Below are 19,058 nucleotides of genomic sequence, written 5' to 3' on the forward strand. Positions count from 1 at the left end.
CCTGATAGGCTACAGTCCATAGGGTTGCAAAGAGTCCAACAGGACCCAGCAACTTCACTCTGTTTACAATGGTCCAATTTTAATAGTTTAGTAAACTATTCACACACATTCATCCAGTACCTCCTCTTCCAAATGTCCCTTAAGAATGAATCTATTTGCATATACAAAGGGTAGGGTGCTTATGCAAGTGCTTATGCTTATATGTAAATGTATAAGAAGTTTCCTGGTTTTCTTGATGCTCTTAAAGGTCTATTGATCCCAAAGTAAAAAAAAATCTTACACTAGGCTAACGAGTCTAAGCTCTACATACCTACACCCTCCTCCCTTTTTAAATAATAAGTAATATTTAAATAATAAATAATAAGTGTTTTGTGTCACCCCCTTTACTTTAAAAAACTGGAAGTAATTTGTAATAAAACACACAATTGGATGTGTAAATGCTTAGTCACAGTTTTACTGGAATGCATAATGGAATAGTCATATGTCTGTAGTGTTAAAAAATAAGACAACAGGCCCAAAATGGAATCAGTTATGCCAAGGCCCATGTTGCCAAACCAGGACCTAATTACAGTTTCTGTTCTCCCAGAAATGGAATCTTAAACTAGTTAATCAAGAATCATCTGATCAGCACCAGTTGGGTAAACTGCTTGACAGACTCCTGCCATCAACTGAAGGAAAGTAACCTTGCAATAACAAAATGCTTTTTTTTTTTTTTGCGTCCTCTAACTTCCTTGTTCCTCCACCCTTCTACGGATAAATCTTTCATGTTGTACAGCTTCTCGGAGCTCCTTTCTATCTGCTAGATTGGATGCTGCCCAATTCTAAGCATTTTTTACCCAAACTTAAAATTTTTTATATAGCTCAGTAATTTCCTAACAGTTCCTGTATGTGGAATTTTTGACTGCAAAAGCTACAAATGCAGACTAAAACAAGCGTATTATATTGATTTAAATAACATTAGCTGACATGTTACTACTAGTATTATTTTAAAAGTTCTGAATGTTTCTTGATAAAGTTCTCCATAAAAGGAGGTACAATTTTCCTTTAGTATATTCGGTAGATGCAATCCCAGAAAATTCAATGTACACTAAAGTCAAGCAAGAAATACTTGGTGTTTATCTTTTAAAAGAAGTGTCATTGATTACATTTAGCTTTACTAAATGCTATCTTTCTAACACTCAAAAAACACTCTCACAAATTTCCAGCTCACCCTCAGGGGACTATCCTGCCTTTGGGTACTCTGGGAAGGTCCTTGAAGGTCATCTAGTCCCACTTCTCCCTCCGGCCTTTTCAGTTCCTGCCTAGCCCTCCCTCCTACCTTTCCAGTTTAAGGGGAATTTCTGGATTAAAGATAAACCACTTTGTAGTATTTTTCTTTTAGAAAAATTGAGAGGATCCTACCTCTGATTATCCTATAAAGCCAAATCTTGATTATGTTTTAGATGCCCTGTGTGTGCTTAGTCACTCAGTCCTATCTGATCCATGAACTGTAGCCCACCAGGCTCCTCTGTTCATGGGATTTCCAGGCAAGAATACTGGAGTGGGTAGCCATTCCCTTCTCCAAGGGATTGTCACAACCCAGGAGCCTGGGTCTCCTGCATTGCAGGCAGATACTTTACCATCTGAGCCACAAGGGAAGCATAAAACCCCCCAAGTCACCCAGGTTCTCAACCCTCCTTTTTTAGTGATTTTGCTTTTAGAAGATTCTCTGTCTGTATTTGGGGACTCTCCTGCAGAAAATCCCAGAACCATGCTGCCTGACCTTATCACAGATTTACCTGTCTCCGTTTCAGGTCCCTTGGAGCAGCGTATTTTCTCCTGTCAGCTTCTCTCATTTCCCTCAGCCCTGATGCCCAACCCTCTAACCAACTCATCACTCCAGCTGAACAGCTTCTTAGTCAAGTTCTTACCTCAGTTCCTCAAACCTTAGTTCCTACCTCAGTGAGATAAAGTTGTATAATCCTTCCATTTCCTTGCTTTCCTCACCTGCCAAAGCAACAACTTTCTATAGTAGCACGCATCCTGGCAGCCTGTTAATGGAGGACCAGGTGGAGTGCTGAATGAAGGTTTCTACTGCCAAGCAGGAGGATTCCAACCCAGCTGAGTCTGGTCTCAAGCAGATGAAATTGGAGAGAGAGAATATGGAGTCCTATTTTAAAGCCAAAAGCCACAGTCTAGATCCTGTTTTAGGACAGTGTTGCTGAGCACAAGGACTGGGTGGGGCTGGAGCGCATTTGCCTCAGGAGCTTAACTTTCAGCAGCTTCTGCTTCTAGCTAGTTGGTCAAACACGATTTGAAACCTCCTTCCCTGGTTAAAGCGTCTGCCTGCAATGCCGGAGACCCGGGTTCGAACCCTGGGTCGGGAAGATCCCCTGGAGAAGGAAATGGCAACCCACTCCAGTATTCTTGCCTGGAGAATCCCATGGACGGAGGAGCCTGGTAGGCTACAGTCCATGGGGTTGCAAAGAGTCGGACACAGCTGAGCGACTTCACTTTTCACTTTTTTCCCTGGTAGCTCAGAGGGTAAAGCATCTGCCTGTTCAAAACCTCCTTCCCTGGTAGGTCAGAGGGTAAAGCGTCTGCCCGCAATGCGGGAGGTGCGGGTTCGATCCCTGAGTCGGGAAGATCCAATGGAGAAGGAAATGGCAACCCACTCTGGTACTCTTGCCTGGAAAGTCCCTTGGATGGAGAAGGCTGGTAGACTACAGTCTGTGGAGTTGCAAAGAGTCAAATGCAACTTCACTTTCACTTTCCTTCTTCTTGGGCTTCCCTTGTGGCTCAGCTGGTAAAGAATCCACCTGCAATGCAGGAGACCTGGGTTCAATCCCTGGGTTGGGAAGATCCCCTGGAGAAGGGAAAGGCTACCCACTCCAGTATTCTGTCCTGGAGAATTCCATGGACTGTATAGTCCATGGGATCGCAAAGAGTCAGACATGACTGAGCGACTTTCACTCACTCATTCCTCTTTGTGACACCTCCAAGCCTCCATCTAGAAAGAACCAGGAACCCAAAGAGAAAGTAAAGTGGCAGAAATTCCTTAGAGATAACTTTATCATTCATAAATTGGGTGAATAAATAAATTTGCAAAAATCATTTTTCTACTTACAGACCCAAAGGAAAAGCAAAATTGTTTTGAGTGTTTATGTATATACATACACACATTTATATATATTTTAATTTTTAGCGAGTCACTTTTTTTTTTAATTGAAGTACAGTTGATTTACAATGTGATTTACAATGTAGTTTCAGGTATACACAACATATATATGTATATATTCTTTTTCAGATTCTTTTCCCTTATAGGTTATTACAAAATATTGAGAGTGTAGTTCTTTGTGCTATAAGTAGGTCCTTGTAGCTTATTAGAGATGGATATTTTTTTGAGGTAAATGGTTCTACTAACTAGAATGGCAGAGTTCTGAAACACGGTCATATGAAATTAAAAGTGTCATATAGATTACAACTATTGTGTTGTAATGTTCTGCTCATCTGAGATTTTACCCTTCTGCATCTGTGTCAAGTACACTTATGGTCCCTGACTTTCTTTGAAGTATCTGATATCACTTGTTTTCAAGTGTAGTATTGATATTTTGCTTTCAGATGGCACCACTTTAACCTTCATAAAATGCTTAGATGGTTGGTCCATTTTCCCTTCAACTAAGAAAAGGGTACTGACATTTAAGAGTAACCTCCAGGTGGTTAAATTATGAGTAATTATTGTACTATTTTGTATCTTCCAGATTTCAAATAATAAACAGGTATTGTGTGTTTTCACTTTTGACTTTGAGATGGTAAAAGTACAGAAAAGTGCAGACGAAAACATAATACTCATGTTTCCGTAGTCTTAAGTTCATCTATAATATTTATATTAATAATTTACCAAGTAATATAAAATGAGTAGCAGTTACAGAATGGAAGCATGAGATGATATGCTTACCTGATAGGCTCAAATCCACCAGGTGGGCTTTCAGCATGACCTCCACTCTTTGTGCTGCTGATTTTTTTTTTTCTGGTTATAAATAAAATAAAACTTTATGTTGTAGAACATAAAAAGCCAGAATGACAGCAGAATCTGAAGAGAGAGGTCATTACTAAATGAGTAAAAGGTAAAGTTGTATTTTCTCAAGCCCAGCTACTCTAGAGAGTAAAATCACAAGTAAAGAATACTTTTAAAAAGTTATGAAGATGCTTTCGCTCTGAAAATAATGATATTGATGCACCAGATGCCATTCTAAGTGCTCATTTGACCTTGACACCAATGTGGTAGCGTTATCATCATAATTGTTCTATTTTGGATGGATGAGGAAACTGAGTGTAGAAACTACAGTCACACAACTGTAACTGGTGTAACTGGAAATAGTAACCAAGGAAATCTAACTCCAGGGTCTATATGATTAACCTCTACACTCAGCTGACTTCTCATTGGTGGAAATGTTAGAGCCTCAGTGCTAAATCAAGTCAAGCTTTTCTCCTGGTAGAACCCAAGGAATATACCATTCTTTCCATTGCCTCATAAAAAGCCATGCCAAAACTCAGTGGTTTTAAGCAGCAACAATCCTTTATTTAGCTCACAAGTCTGTAGTTTGAGTGGGATTTCACAAAGAAGGCTTGTCTTTACTCCATGCAGTGTCAACTGGAGCAGGTCATCTGGAAGCTAGAAGATTTACTTCCAAGATGACTCAGCCTCATGGCTGGTTAGCCGGTGCTGACGATGCTGAGAATCATCCAGGGGTATCAACTGGGGACCTGATTCCTCCCGATGTAAGCCTCTCCACAAGCTGCTTCAACTTCCTCACAGCATAATCAGTGAGTTCCAAGACCAGCATCCCAAAGAGACAGGATGTGGTGTCTGCCTGGAACTGGAAGCTATCAGAGCATGAATCCTGCCATATTCTATGAAATGCAGGGGAGGGAACATGGACCCTACCTTTTAATGAGAGGAACACCAAAGCATTTGGGATAATGTTTTAAAACCGCCACAGTGCCTATTAGATTTCATCTCCAAATTTGTGAAGCTAAGGTTCATCAGCTTTTATTGACCCTATGGTTCCCAATGAAATGAGCTGACTTCAGGCTCTTGTTGTAGCCTCCATATCAAAGTCACTCCTTCTCTCATCCACATGATGGAAGGCCTAGTAGGTAGCACCCAATTCTGGGAAGGAAAAAGATTCACCAATCCCCATGCTCCACAGTGTTGACAGTGGTATTAGACCTCAAGCCTCTTGCCACTTACCACAGTCTTCTTCTTGTAGGGCTATTCTGAAGAGTTCTGTTAGTTTCTCACAATCAGCCTGGGTCAGAAGACCTTGGAAAAAACAGCACACAATACTACTCTCAAAATCAAACTGCTCTCTGACTCTCCTACTTGGGGTTGAATTTCTTCTGCAGCCCAGGTACTGAGTCTATGAGATTAAGAAGGGCTCCTAGGTGCCTGCTCCACACCATTTCCTATTCTTCTCATTATTCTCAGTTCAACTGAGTAGATCAGTCCAACTGTTTGTGACCCCATGGACTGCAGCACACCAGGCTTCCCTGTCCTTCACCAACTCCCAGAGCTTGCTCAAACTCATGTCCATCAAGTCAGTGATGCCATCCAACCATCTCATCCTCTGTCATCCCCATCTCTTTCTGCTTTCAATCTTTCCCAGTATCAGGGTCTTTTCTAATGAGTCAGCTCTTCACATCAGATGGCCAAATTATTGGAGTTTCAGCTTCAGCATCAGTCCTTCCAAGGAAAATTCAGGGTTGATTTCCTTTAGGATTGACTGGTTTGATCTCTTTGCAGTCCAAGGGACTCTCAAGAATCTTATCTAGTACCATAGTTCAAAAGCATCAATTCTTCGGTGCTCAGCCTTCTTTATGTTCCACATCTCACAACCATACATGACTAATGGAAAAACCATAGCTTTGACTATGTGGACCTTTGTTGGCAAAGTAATGTCTCTGCTTTTTAATATGCTCTCTAGGTTTGTTATTATTCTCACCTTTACCCAAAACACAAGATTGTCTGAGGGTTTCAGCTCCAGGCAACACAGGCTGCCTAATTTGTGAGGCCCAGTGCAAAATGAAAAAGTGGGACTTCTTAATCAAAAAGAAAAAAAAAAAAAATGCTCTTAAAGGCACCAAAATAAAAATATTCTTTTTTTTTCAGTCTCTCCTGACTTGTCATGTTTTGTTGTTCTAAGTAAAGAAAAACAGTGAGACAGTAAAACACTGAACAATGCCAATCCAACTGTTTTTATTTTGCTTCTTTTTTAATACTATAATTAAAACCCAGATCCTTTTATTTATATCCAAAGAGAAATTAGACTGTAAATGTGAATCAGATTTCCATATGACTACTTCTCTGAATACAGAGGTTCTTTTCGAATGATAGAAATGTCTTACAACTAGATTGGCTGCACAGTTATTTAACTTCTTTATTTTTTGTTATTATTTTTTTTTAGTCTTTTGGCTATGCCCCTCAGCATGTGGGATCTTAGTTTCTGAACCAAGGATTGAACCTGTACCCCTTGCATTGGCAGCATGATGTTTTAACCACTGGACCACCAGCGAAGTCCCTTATTTCACTTCTTGATATGCATACAGTCTATCAACACATTCTACCTTCAGCTTTCTGATAAATAAGGAATGACTAAGAAGGAAAGAAAAAGAAAACATGAATTGCCTTATATCTCCTTTTCCTTTTATGCCACAATTTTCACTTGGGCTATACAAGAAATTGAGCTTCTCGGGTGGCTCAGTGGTAAAGAAGCCACCTACAATGCAGGAGACATGGGTTCGATCCCTGAGTTGGGAAGATCCCCTGGAGAGGGAAATGACGACCCACTCCAGTATTCTTGCCTGGGAAATCCCACGGACAGGAGAGCCTGGCGGGATACCGTCCCTGGGGCTGCAAAGAATCAGACATGACTTAGTGACTAAACCACCACCACAATACAAGGATTATTATTTCTTAGAACACCACTGCCTTTTATTTATTTATTTTTTTTCCTATTTTGGAAACTAGTTCCAGTTCAAGCAGATAACCTGGCCTCTGGGGGCTGTCAGGGCTTCATTCCTTACTCAGTCATAGATGCAGTATGTTATCTTGCCCTTGGTTTGAGTCTTATGGAACTCCCACACACTGTGAACCCACGGAAATTTTGTGACCATGGGCCTCACAAATTGTATGTGCAAATAGAACAGCAACAAGTAGCAGACACATCTATTGTACCTATCTCTTCTGTTGACGCACAGGCTTCATTGTCTCAACAAATTTCTCTTGCAAAACACAAATTCAAAGATAAAATTTTTTAGAATTTCAAGGCTGTGACAGCAGAGCATGAAACTCTTTCTGAGCTCATTGTCCTACGCTACTGCATAGGTTGTATGTCCAGGAAGCCCCCTCTCATTCCAGAGCCCAGATTCAGCCCTCTCAGGATGTTGACCGGGTCTGAGCAAAAGGAAGAACCCGGGAAATTACTGCCATATTTGGGGACATCATTTGGAATCAAAATAAATTTTTAAAATCACTTTACTTCAACACGGGATGGAATATTTAATAAAATTCTGCATTGAAAATTTAGATATTGCTAACTGGCAACTCTCTCCCTTAACTCATGTCACTGTTTGATTTTCTAATTTCTGTTTCTTTATATATTCTATTTCTCTATTTTAAATTGAAATATAATTGACATTTAGTACAATACACAGATCTTAAGTATACAGTTCACTGACTTTTTACCTATATATCCAACTATATATATATAGGTACAATATGGAATGTTTCTATCACCCAAGCAAATTCTCTTGTACCCATTAACAGTCAGTAACCACCAATCACTCACCAAAGTTTGTGTTCTTTGCCTATTTGTCTTTTCTAGAACTTCACAAAAACAAAAGAAGAAGTAATTAAAAACAACAACAGCAACAAAATGATTTTTAAAAAGAGAAAACAGAGTCTAATAGTGTATATTCTTTTGTGTCGGCTCTGCATAATGTTTTTTGAGATTCATCCATGCTGTTGCAGGTAGAAATTGTTCATCCATTCCAGTGTTAATGGATGTTTGGGTTGTTTCTAGGTTAGAGCTACTGTAAATTAAGCTGCTATGAACATCTGTGTAAAAATCTTTGTGTGGATATTTGTTTTCATTTCTCTTGGGTAAATACGTAAGAGGGAAAACACTGTGTCATAGAGTGGAATATATTGTACTTGAGTAGAAATTGCCACAGAGTTTGCCTAAGTAGTTATATAATTTTATACTCTTGGACTTCCCTGTTTGTCCAGTGGTAAACAGCATGCCAGCATAGGGGATATAGATTTGATCCTGGTACAGGAAGATTCCACATGCCACAGAGCAACTAAGCCCTTGGACCACAACCACTGAGTCCAAGTTATAGAACCCATGCATTACAACTACTGAAGTTCATGTGTCTAGAGCCCATGATCCACCACAAAAGAAGCCCCTGAAATGAGAAGCCCAAGCACCACAACTAGAGAGTAGCCCCCACTTGCTGCATCCAGAGCAAGCCCTCTCAAAGCAATGAAGACCCAGCACACCCAAAAATAAGTAAATAACTAAAATTTTAAAATGTTTTAATACTCTAGCAATGTATGAAAATCCTGTCTTTTCATTTTTCCTTTTGTTTTGCCTCCTTGCTTCCCCAGCTTCATAATAATTTCCATATAATTGAGAGGAAAGGTCTTAATTTAAGAACAAACTATGTACATGGCCAAGAAGAGAAGGATTTGAAAATCTGAGGGTCCTAAGCAATGTAATTCTTTTTTTTAATTTATTTACTTTAATTGGAGGCTAATTACTTTACAATAATGCGGTGGTTTTTGCCATACATTGACATGGATCAGCCAGGGGTGCACATGTATACCCCCGTCCCGAACCCCCCTCCCACCTCCCTCCCCATCCGATCTCTCTGGGTTGTTTCAGTGCACCGGCTTTGAGTACCCTGTTTCATGCATCGAACTTGCACTGGTCATCTATTTCACACATGATAATATACATGTTTCAAAGCTATTCTCTCAAATCATCCCACCCTCGCCTTCTCCCACAGAGTTAAAAAGTCCGTTCTTTACATCTGTGTCTCTTTTGCTGTCTTGCATATAAGGTCATCGTTACCATCTTTCTAAATTCCATATATATGCATTAATATACTGTATTGGTGTTTTTCTTTCTGCTTATTTCACTGTGTATAATAGGCTTCAGTTTCATCCATCTCATTAGAACTGACTCAAATACATTCTTTTTTATAGCTGAGTAATAATCCATTGTGTATACGTAGAAAATGTGCACTTGTGTGTGTGAGTGTGTTTGTGTGTATGGAGGGAGCATGTGTTTTTCATGTGTTCTTAGATAATTCATAGCACCAACTAACTTTAGGAACAAATACTTCTAAAGTTCCCACTCAACTGAGAACTTTAAAAACATCGAGCATATCCCCCTACTCTTCATATATCAATTTAATCTGAAAATATTAGCCATTCCAGAATAATGCAAGAAATTATTTTATTTAAAACTTTCAGATATTTATCAGTGGTGATGATGTGCAACCTACAAGTGACATTTTGAGAAGAGATAACAGATAGTACCAGATAATGTTATGTTTTTATTGAATTCACTTAATGTTTATTGAGATTCCCAGGTGGCTCAGTGGTAAAGAATCTGCCTGCCAATGCAGGAGACTCAGGAGACACAGGTTTGATCCCTGGGTTGGGAAGATTCCCCGGAGGAGGAAATGGCTACCCTCTCCAGTATTCTTGCTGAGAAAATCTCATGGACAGAGGCGCCTAGTGGGTTACAGTCTACGGGGTTTCAAAGAGCCGGACATGACTGAGCACGTACACACACACATACACACACACATACACAATGGTTTATTATTTTAGAGGGCTCAGCATTTATTTTTTTCTTCCATAAAATCTTCTTTGTTGGTAAAATAGCTACAACATTTAAGAGGTGAATATATAGATAAGATAGCATTGTTAGATCTTATGGCAGCAGAAGAGTCCAAATACACGGTTGTGATTACCCCACCTGTCCCAGGTCAGAGGGGAGTTGGAGAAAGGGGCTTTCTGGCCCACAGCAGCGGCTGAGGGACCTGATCCCAGAAGAGGGCAGCCAAGAGCTGAGGAGACTCGGCTGAGACCGAGGGTGACTATGAAAGAGACTCTCGTCCATTATGGAAGTTCCCAGAGTCTAGGGCCTGATGAGCTCCAACTTGACTCGACCAGGAAAAACAGTCAGTAGTGAAAGCTAGGGTACCAGCTCGGGTACCCCAGAGTGAGATTAAGAGAAAGCAGAAGGTTATTGGCCTGAATCAAAGTCAAGTGAGAGATGATACAAGATCAAGATCCACAAAAAGAATAGATCAACTCACAAACTTTTTCTTTTTTTGGCTTTTTCTATTTTTTAATAAAGTATTTTTCCTTTAAAAATATTCACAGTCATTATGATACACTGGAAATTACAACAAAGGTTTGTTCTAATGATGAGTTTGGGGATGCTTTTAGGGCCTGAAGCCAGAAGATAGTTGTGATCTATCACAGTACCAGGCCTTCAAGCTCCTTTGGAGTATGTTTGGGAGTAAGTAAGGGCTAATGCTTAGTTAAAAGCCACCCAGATGTTAATTGAGGCCTCCTATATTTAATAGACAGGACTGGCCTGCTTACTATGGGAAGTTCAATTCCTCTCTGAGATTGCTGGCAATCTCCGGGAGAGAAGAGGCAACTGCTGGGTATTACATTATCATGGTTACCCTCATCTGTGAAAAGCAAAGCATTTGAACAAATCTTGGCACACTTTACAAATGACCGTTATTTCCCTCCTTCATCCTCCTTTCTCCTTCTCTTTTGCTTCTTCCTCCTTCCCCTTGTTACTGTGATGACCTCTGGTTCTGAGTTCCTGCTTCCACTGGACACTGGTCAGTTAATAGATTATTTCACTATTTCTTACTCAAGTTGTTGTGTTCTGCACCAGGCAAATCCATCTGTGAATCTTATTCCCTTTCATAGTTGATACATGCTAATAACACCACCACTTCCCTCTCCCCCTCAATACACACAGATGTGTATATATCTGTTAACATGAGATATTTTTGTTTTTATCAGAATTCAGTGCAAATTGAGGGTGACAAACAGGGTATGAGTATTTACAGCTCAAAAATGAACTCCTACTGTCCACCTGAAATTATTACAACATCGTTAATCAGCTATAAGTAAGTGTTAGTCGCTCAATCGTGCCCGACTCTTTGCGACCCCAAGGACTGCAGCCCACCAGGCTCCTCTGTCCATGAGATATTCCAGGCAAGGATACTGAAGTGGGTTGCCATTTCCTTCTCCAGGGGATCTTCCCAACCCAGGGATCGAACCCCGGTCTCCTGCCCTACAGGCAGATTCTTTACTGACTGAGCTACAAGGGAAGCCCTTATTCCAATATAAAATAAAATTTTTTTAAAAAATGAACTCCTACTACTTGAAAACTGATTCTTCTTAAGAGTTCTTTTCCCAGGAATTGTTCTATTGGCTTTTCATCCATATAGGGGCTCAGCAACACACTAGCTAGCTTGTTTATTTTCCTTTCTCCCAGGTGCTATCTCCTCAGAATCCTCTCCTTCCTGGATTGCAGCCTCCAATGCAAATTCTTCATTCTTTATGCAGAGCACACAGTTCTGGCTGGTGTCTACTTCCAAGCTAAGGTCCGGACCCACTTTTGCATATCCAAACCTACAGAAATATTCAACAAGCGAAAAGGTTCGTGTTTAACACGCTCCATTCTCCTTCCTGGGATTCCCCAGTGACTCAGTGGTAAAGAATCCGCCTGCCAATGCCGGAGATGTGGGTTCCATCCCTGGGTTGCGAAGACCCCCTGGAGAAGGACATGGCGTCCCACTCCAGTACTCTTGCCTGGAAAATCCCATGGACAGAGGAGCCTGGCAGGCTGCAGTCCATGGGGTCGCAAAAGAGTCGGACACGACTTAGCAACTAAACAACAACAACAACATTCTCCTTCTTACATCGTGGTTGTAAATTTCATTTTCTACTTCTTCTTTGCTCCAGGCAAGTAGAGTGAGAAAGATTTAGTAGGAAGCAACAGGGAGGAAGACACACTGGGAGAGAAGTGGAGCATCGTAGCAAAGAGATTAACATTTGGACAAGGGTATCTGCAGTAACACAGCAGTTTCAGTCTGGAAGCCCCAAACTTAGAGGAATTCAGTTTGTAGGGAATAACACATACTAAGGGCTTCCCTGGTGGCTCAGACGGTAAAGCGTCTGCCTGTAATGTGGGAGACCTGGGTTCGATCCCTCGGTTGGGAAGATCCCCTGGAGAAGGAAATGGCAACCCACTCCAGTACTCTTGCCTGGAAAATCCCATGGATGGAGAAGCCTGGCAGGCTACAGTCCGTGGGGTCGCAAAGAGTCGGACACGACTGAGCAACTTCACTAACACATACTAAGACTTTTATCCAAAGCTGATCAAAGGAAGAATAGGGACAAGACCCCCCAAAATGAGGCTAATAGGTAAGATAATCAACCAATTCCATGCAATTATAGTCTTCACTTGATAGCCACGGGGTATTGGTTCCAGGAGCCCCTGCGGTATTAAAACTTGGTGGTGCTCAAGTCCCTTATATAAAATGGTGTAGTGCAATTGGCCTCAGTATCCACAGATACAGAGGGCTGACTGTATTAGGGGACCTGATAAAGCTCATTCATATTCCTGGTACCTGTGTTGTGGGGCCAGAAGAAAGGGTGTGGAAGAAACCCCAAACTTGAAAAATCCATGGGAAAAGGATGTAAATAAACAACCTAGCTGCTTGATATGGATTTGAAGACTCTCTGACACTCATGATGTAATCAATATTTTTTCCATTTTGTGAGAAAACAAGTGTCATTAAATAAAAAACTTATTGCTATCTACTCTTAAAGAAGTCACACTAATCACTCTGCAATTCCCTTCACCATAAGATAATGTGTTCCTAATACAAGGTTAAGAAAATGTAATGGTAGTATGACTTCACTGAAAATCTGTGGTAATGATAGTATAGCGTTCGTGTAGGAAGACAGCAAAGCAGAGGAACACATTGGAGAGCTTAAAAATATAAACTTGGTATTTGATAAAGGTAGCACCACAGAACAATCTGGAATGGATAGATAGAGTGCTTCTTAGGTAGTATGAGAAAACTGGATCACTGTACAAAGAAAAACTGAGCTTGATCCTGCATTTTTACTATATGCTAAGGGGATTCAAAATGGATTTTACAACCTATTAAAGTAATAGAATATGAAAGGACTGTCTTTACGAACCAGGGGGAAACCTTTTTAAGCAAGACCCCAAAATATAAACATGAGATAAAGAAACAATTATTATCACTGCATAAAATTTAAAGATTTCTGTTCAATGAAGTATAAACTTAGACAAATGACTAAGAGGAGATACCAGCAATGACTAAACTCTACAGGGCATTAAAACTAAAATATACAACAAGGACCTACTGTATACACAGTGAACTATACTCAATATTTTGTAATAACCTATAAGGGAAAAGAATCTGTAAAAGTATGTGTGTGTGTGTGTTTTAAATCACTTCAGTCCTGTCCGACTCTTTGCAACTCCCACGGACTGCAGCCCACCAGGCTCCTCTGTCCGTGGGACTCTCTAGGCAAGAATGCTAGAGTGGGTTGCCATTTCCTCCTCCAGGGGATCTTCCTGATCCAGGGATTAAACCCACGTCTCATGTCTGCCGCACTGGCAGGCAGATTCTTTACCACTAGCACCACCTAGGAAGCCGTCCTAAAAGTATATATGTATATATATATATATATATATACACACACACACATTCATATACAACTGAATCACTTTGCTATACACATTAAACTAACATAAATATTTCAATTAAAAACAAAAAACTAGAGGGATTTCCCCAGTGGTCCAATGGTTAAGACTCTATGCTTCTAAAGCAAGGGGCATGGGTTCAATCCCTGGTTGGGAACTACGATTTCACATGCTGTGCAGTGCAGCCAAAAAAGAAAAGCTAGAATACACGAAAAGTTTCTGTAAATCATCAGGAATAGAATTGGAAACTGAATATAAAAATAGATAAAAGATATGAATAGGCAATTTGAAGCAGAGGAAGCCCAAAGGGCTAACAAATAATAAAAAGATCCTCAACATCACTAGTAAGCTGATATATCAAAATTGAAGCAAAAATGATACACCATTTTATACCCATCAAATTGGCAAAAATTGGAAAGGATGATATCAGTTTGGCAAGGATACGGAGAAGTAATGTAAATTGGTACAGGTACTCTGGAAGGCATTCTGGTAGAATTCAGTAAAAATGTCAGTGCATGCCTCAGACTCACTTATCTCAGGGAATATACATACCAAAGAAATTCTTGCATAGATCTGAAGGAGAGTTATACAGGGACATTTGTTGCAGTGTTTATGGTGGAAGTATGCTAAGGGATGGGTACATAAAATGTAGTGAATGTGAAATGCTATGCAGGTAGAAGCAAGATATATACAGCAATATGGGTACATCATAGAAAATTAATGCTGAGGAAAAAAAGTTTAAAACTATGTATTTCACAAGAACATATGCATATTTTATAATCTGTATTAGACACATTAGAGTGAGGAGAGGAACATGGGATTTGGATTGAGGTTAAAGAAACTAATAGACCAGTAATAAGCATTACATAAATGATCTTGATATTAAGCAATGAATTGAGAGGTATGATTAAATTTTATATAACTGAGGTCTAACATGAAAGTAGAAGATAAATGATGAAAACATATGCTTACTGAGCAATTACCACCTTGAAAATATTATAGTAAAAGTGATAGATAATTACAACAAACATGGTAAAGATATATTTAGGAAAAACTGCATTACTGGATATTTAAAGATGACATGCACCAAAGGATTTTAGAAGGGGGGAAAAAGAAAGCAAACAAATACCATAAATATGTTATTCTTTCTAAGTCAATTTATAGCTTAACATCATTCCAATCAAAACACCAATAGGATTTTTCTTAGAAGAAGATAAAGCTGATGAAAAGTTCACTAAAGGGTACTAAGTAGGTTAAGGTCTCAAAAAATAGCTTCAAAAAGAAGAGCAAAGAGAAGACAGTAGTTTTCAAGATGGCAAATGATAGTATGATACAACAAAAATTTACATAATGGCACAAAACAGATCCACGTAAGTGAATAGAAATTTCAGAAATAGAACATTATTACATACCATAATTAAACATAGAATTAAAAATATCCTGAAAAATAAAGGCAAAGGAAAGAAAGATTTCATAAGACAACTAGATTATAATCTAGAGAAAATTAAGTGAGAGCCATACCTTATATAAGTACCAAAATAGATTTGAAGAATATTTTCTTTTTAAAATCAACTCTTGTAAGTAATTTACATGTAGTGTTCCATTCTCTCGTAACAATAACTCTGGTGATGGTGATTTAGTCACTAAGTTGTGTCCGACTCTTGCGATCCCATGGACTGTAGCCTGCCAGGCTCCTCTGTCTGTGGGATTCTCCAGGCGAGGATACTGGAGTGGGTTGCCATTTCCTTCTCCAGAGGATCTTCCCGGCCCAAGAATTGAACCCTGGTCTCCTGCATTGCAGGCAGATTCTTTACCAACTGAGCTATGAGGGAACCCCCAATAACTCTGTAAATAGGCATAATTATTATAATAATTTTATAGATGAAAAACTGAGGCAAAGAAAATTTTAAAACATTTTTTGACTGTATTTTTGGTGTGCTGTCTGCAACTATCATTAGTCAGCCTAACACAAATGTCCCCAAAGTGTCTTTATTCCTTTGTTGGTTGGAATGAAAGTCATTCTTTCCCAGAGGTTTTCTTCCTTCTGTGCCCAACCTGTAAAGAAAGCAATTTCTGCTGTCAATCCAGGCACTAATAATGACAATATAAATTGGCTGTACCTTGAGGGAAAGTTTACTGGAGATCTAAGTAAGATCTTTGGAAACTCCAAGACTTTCATTTAAATCCAGTCTTGAATATAAGTATTGTAATGGTATCCAGAGTGTTTCTTAGGGCTGTTTCCAAAGGAAAAAAAATAGGTCTACTGAAGGTTCTAATAATGGAATTTTGTTCTGAAGACTGATTTTGGCAACTGAAGAAGTTTGTATGCCTTTGTTATGACGATCGGGATGGGGAATACGTGTAAATCCATGGTTGATTCACGTCAATGTATGACAAAAACCACTACAATATCGTAAAGTAATTAGCCTCCAACTAATAAAAATAAATGGAAAAATAAATAAATAAAAGAACCAATGCTATCATCTCTCATGAGATCCAAAATTAATGTTCTTTAAATTTTGTTACTTTGCTTGATTATTCTACTAAATTGTTTTTGTCCCCCTCAAATTGTGCTTTAAATCTGTATCTTTTGGGCCAGGAGCTATGTGAGTTGCATTTGTCTGTTCTTTCTATAGGACAGACACCACAGATCATTTTTTCAAAGAAGAAACGACAGCATGAAAGTACATCAGAGTCCTGTTAGTTCGTGGCCTCAGCTTCCCATTGTGTGTGTACCTTTGCTTCCAGAAGAATCAGCGGCTTATAATTTAAGAACGCTGCTGCTGCTGCTAAGTCCCTTCAGTCATGTCTGACGCTGTGAGACCCCATAGATGGCAGCCCACCAGGCTCCTCCGTCCACAGGATTCCCCGGGCAAGAATACTGGAGTGGGTTGCCATTTCCTTCTCCAATAATTTAAGAATATATAAAAATAAATTTAACTGAGCAGGTATCAGGTATCATTGAAATTGCAGTATGAAAATTATCTCTCTCTCCTTTGGGGAGAAAAATTAAAATGAAAGTACTGTGGTTAAAAACTAGAACAAAATTAAAAAAACTGGTAGAGTAAGATCAATGAAGCTAAAATATCATATGCATGGGGATTATAGCAAGGTACTTTCCAAATTAAAGTTAATGAGAAATGAAATTAGGTAGATTCAAGAATGTAATGGATGAGTTCAACCACTTGTACAAATGATAGAACAAAGAAATTGTCTTTAATATTAACTGAAGAATTTAGAAAATATCCAAATCCAGTCAAAGAGTCTTGTGTTTCAGGAAGACATGTTAAATGTTGTGACCCAGAAAATATCAGCTAGGGGTCAAAAATTCAAAGACCCAAAGAGAATATAAAGACTCAGACAGTTAATATAAATATAAATCAAGATGAAATAAAAAAAATTAGCAACCTACTGGGGACTTCCTTGGTGGTCCAGTGGCTAAGACTTCTTGCTCCCAATACAGGGAGCCCAGATTTCATCCCTTGTCAGGAAACTAGATCCCACACAGGGCAGCTAAGAGCTTGCATGCCTCAGCTAAAGATTCCACATGCTGCAACGAAGTGCCTCATATTCTTAAAAGCCATTAAAGAATAGAAACCTACAGATTGAGATATTTGCAAATCATAGATTCTATAAGAGGCTAATATCTAGAATATATTAAAAAAAAAATCTGAGAATTCCCTGACAGACCAGTGGTCAAGACTCTGTGGCCCGTTTCTTTTCGCTATCTTTCTGTGCCGCCAGAATGGCGTGCATGAATGTCCTGGTGGATGTTCTCAAGAGTATCAACAATGCCAAAAAGAGAGGCAAATGCCAGGTCCTTATCAGGTTGTGCTCCAAAGTCATCATCAGGTTTCTAACAGTGATGATGAAGCATGGTTACATTGGCGAATTTGAAATCATTGATGATCACAGGGCTGGGAAGATTGTTGTGAACCTCAAAGGCAGGCTAAATAAGTGTGGAGTGATCAGCCCCAGATTTGATGTGCACCTCAAAGATCTAGTAAAATGGCAGAATAACCTGCTCCCATCCCGTCAGTTTGATTTCACTGTACTAACAACCTCAGCTGGCATCACGGACCATGAAGAAGCAAGACGAAAACATACAGGAGGGAAAATCCTTGGGTTCTTTCTCTAGGGATGTAATAAGTACAAATAAAATGCCTCAGAGGACTCTGGTGTTTCCTCAAGTCATTTGAACTTTGTACAGCAGAGTAGCAAGAGTGTCTTCAGGAGTATACAGCCTTTGTGTTAATTAGTGAATGCTGTTTCCTTGAAGTACAAGAAAGTTTTGACTTGGCATAACTTTCACCATCACCCTTGTGGTTCACCAGAGGAAGGTGTGTCTGGTCCTGGATGGTTGACTCTGGTTTGGGGTTCAGATGGTGAAGCTGCCTCTTCTGGAGTCTTAAATTAACCCTTGAATGAGTGGTGCCTTTCCTGTTTGTAGCTTGATAGAATACATGTTTCATGCCCTAAAAATATGATAACAGTTATAGTTGACTATGTAAGCACTCATAAGGAAGCAGATAATTAGAGCCCTACAGCTCACTAAGACTCAAAGTAAATTTGGATGGCATATCAGGGACACGCCAGCAGTATGTGCTTATAAAATATCATTCTTTTTAAAAAACCAGTACTGTAAACCTACCACCAAGTGTATTCTGGAATTGGGCAGAAATAGCAAGAGCAGTGCTATCCAGTATACATGTAACAAGAGCCATATGTGTATTCAAAACTTATGGAAGCCACATTTAAAAAAGTAAAGAGAAACTTTTTTTTCTTAAAATAGCATTTTGTGTTCAAAAGTTAAAATTTCACCATATAGATAATGTGGGAGGAAAAAAAAAAAGACTCTGTGGCCTCACTGCTGAGGGCCCAGTTTCAATCCCTGGCTGGGAAACTAAGATCCCATAAGCCATGAGTCATGGTCAAACAAACAAACAAAAAATGTGCAACTCAATGGTAATTTAAAAACACAAATAATCCAGTTAAAAAATGGTTAAAGAACTTGGGCTTCCCTTGTGACTCAGCTCGTAAAGAATCTGCCTGCAATGCGGGAGACCTGGGTTCGATCCTGGGTTGGGAAGATACCCTGGAGAAGGGAAAGGCTAACCACTCCAGTATACTAGCCTGGAGAATTCCATGGATTGTATAGTCCATGGGGTTGCAAAAAGTCGAACACGACTGAGCAATTTTCACACTCACTTAAAGAACTTGACTAGA

General features: G+C 39.5%; 1 protein-coding gene across 1 annotated transcript; it reads left to right on the plus strand.

The window, feature by feature from the left end:
• Positions 1–17,577: 17,577 nt before the first annotated feature.
• On the plus strand, positions 17,578–17,970 carry LOC133046577 (small ribosomal subunit protein uS8-like). The gene has a single exon (XM_061129453.1). The coding sequence runs from the start codon at positions 17,578–17,580 to the stop codon at positions 17,968–17,970; it is 393 nt and encodes a 130-aa protein (XP_060985436.1).
• The last annotated feature ends 1,088 nt before the right edge of the window (positions 17,971–19,058 follow it).

The sequence above is a fragment of the Dama dama genome, chromosome 25 (genome assembly GCF_033118175.1).
Source record: "Dama dama isolate Ldn47 chromosome 25, ASM3311817v1, whole genome shotgun sequence".
Lineage (NCBI taxonomy): Eukaryota > Metazoa > Chordata > Mammalia > Artiodactyla > Cervidae > Dama > Dama dama.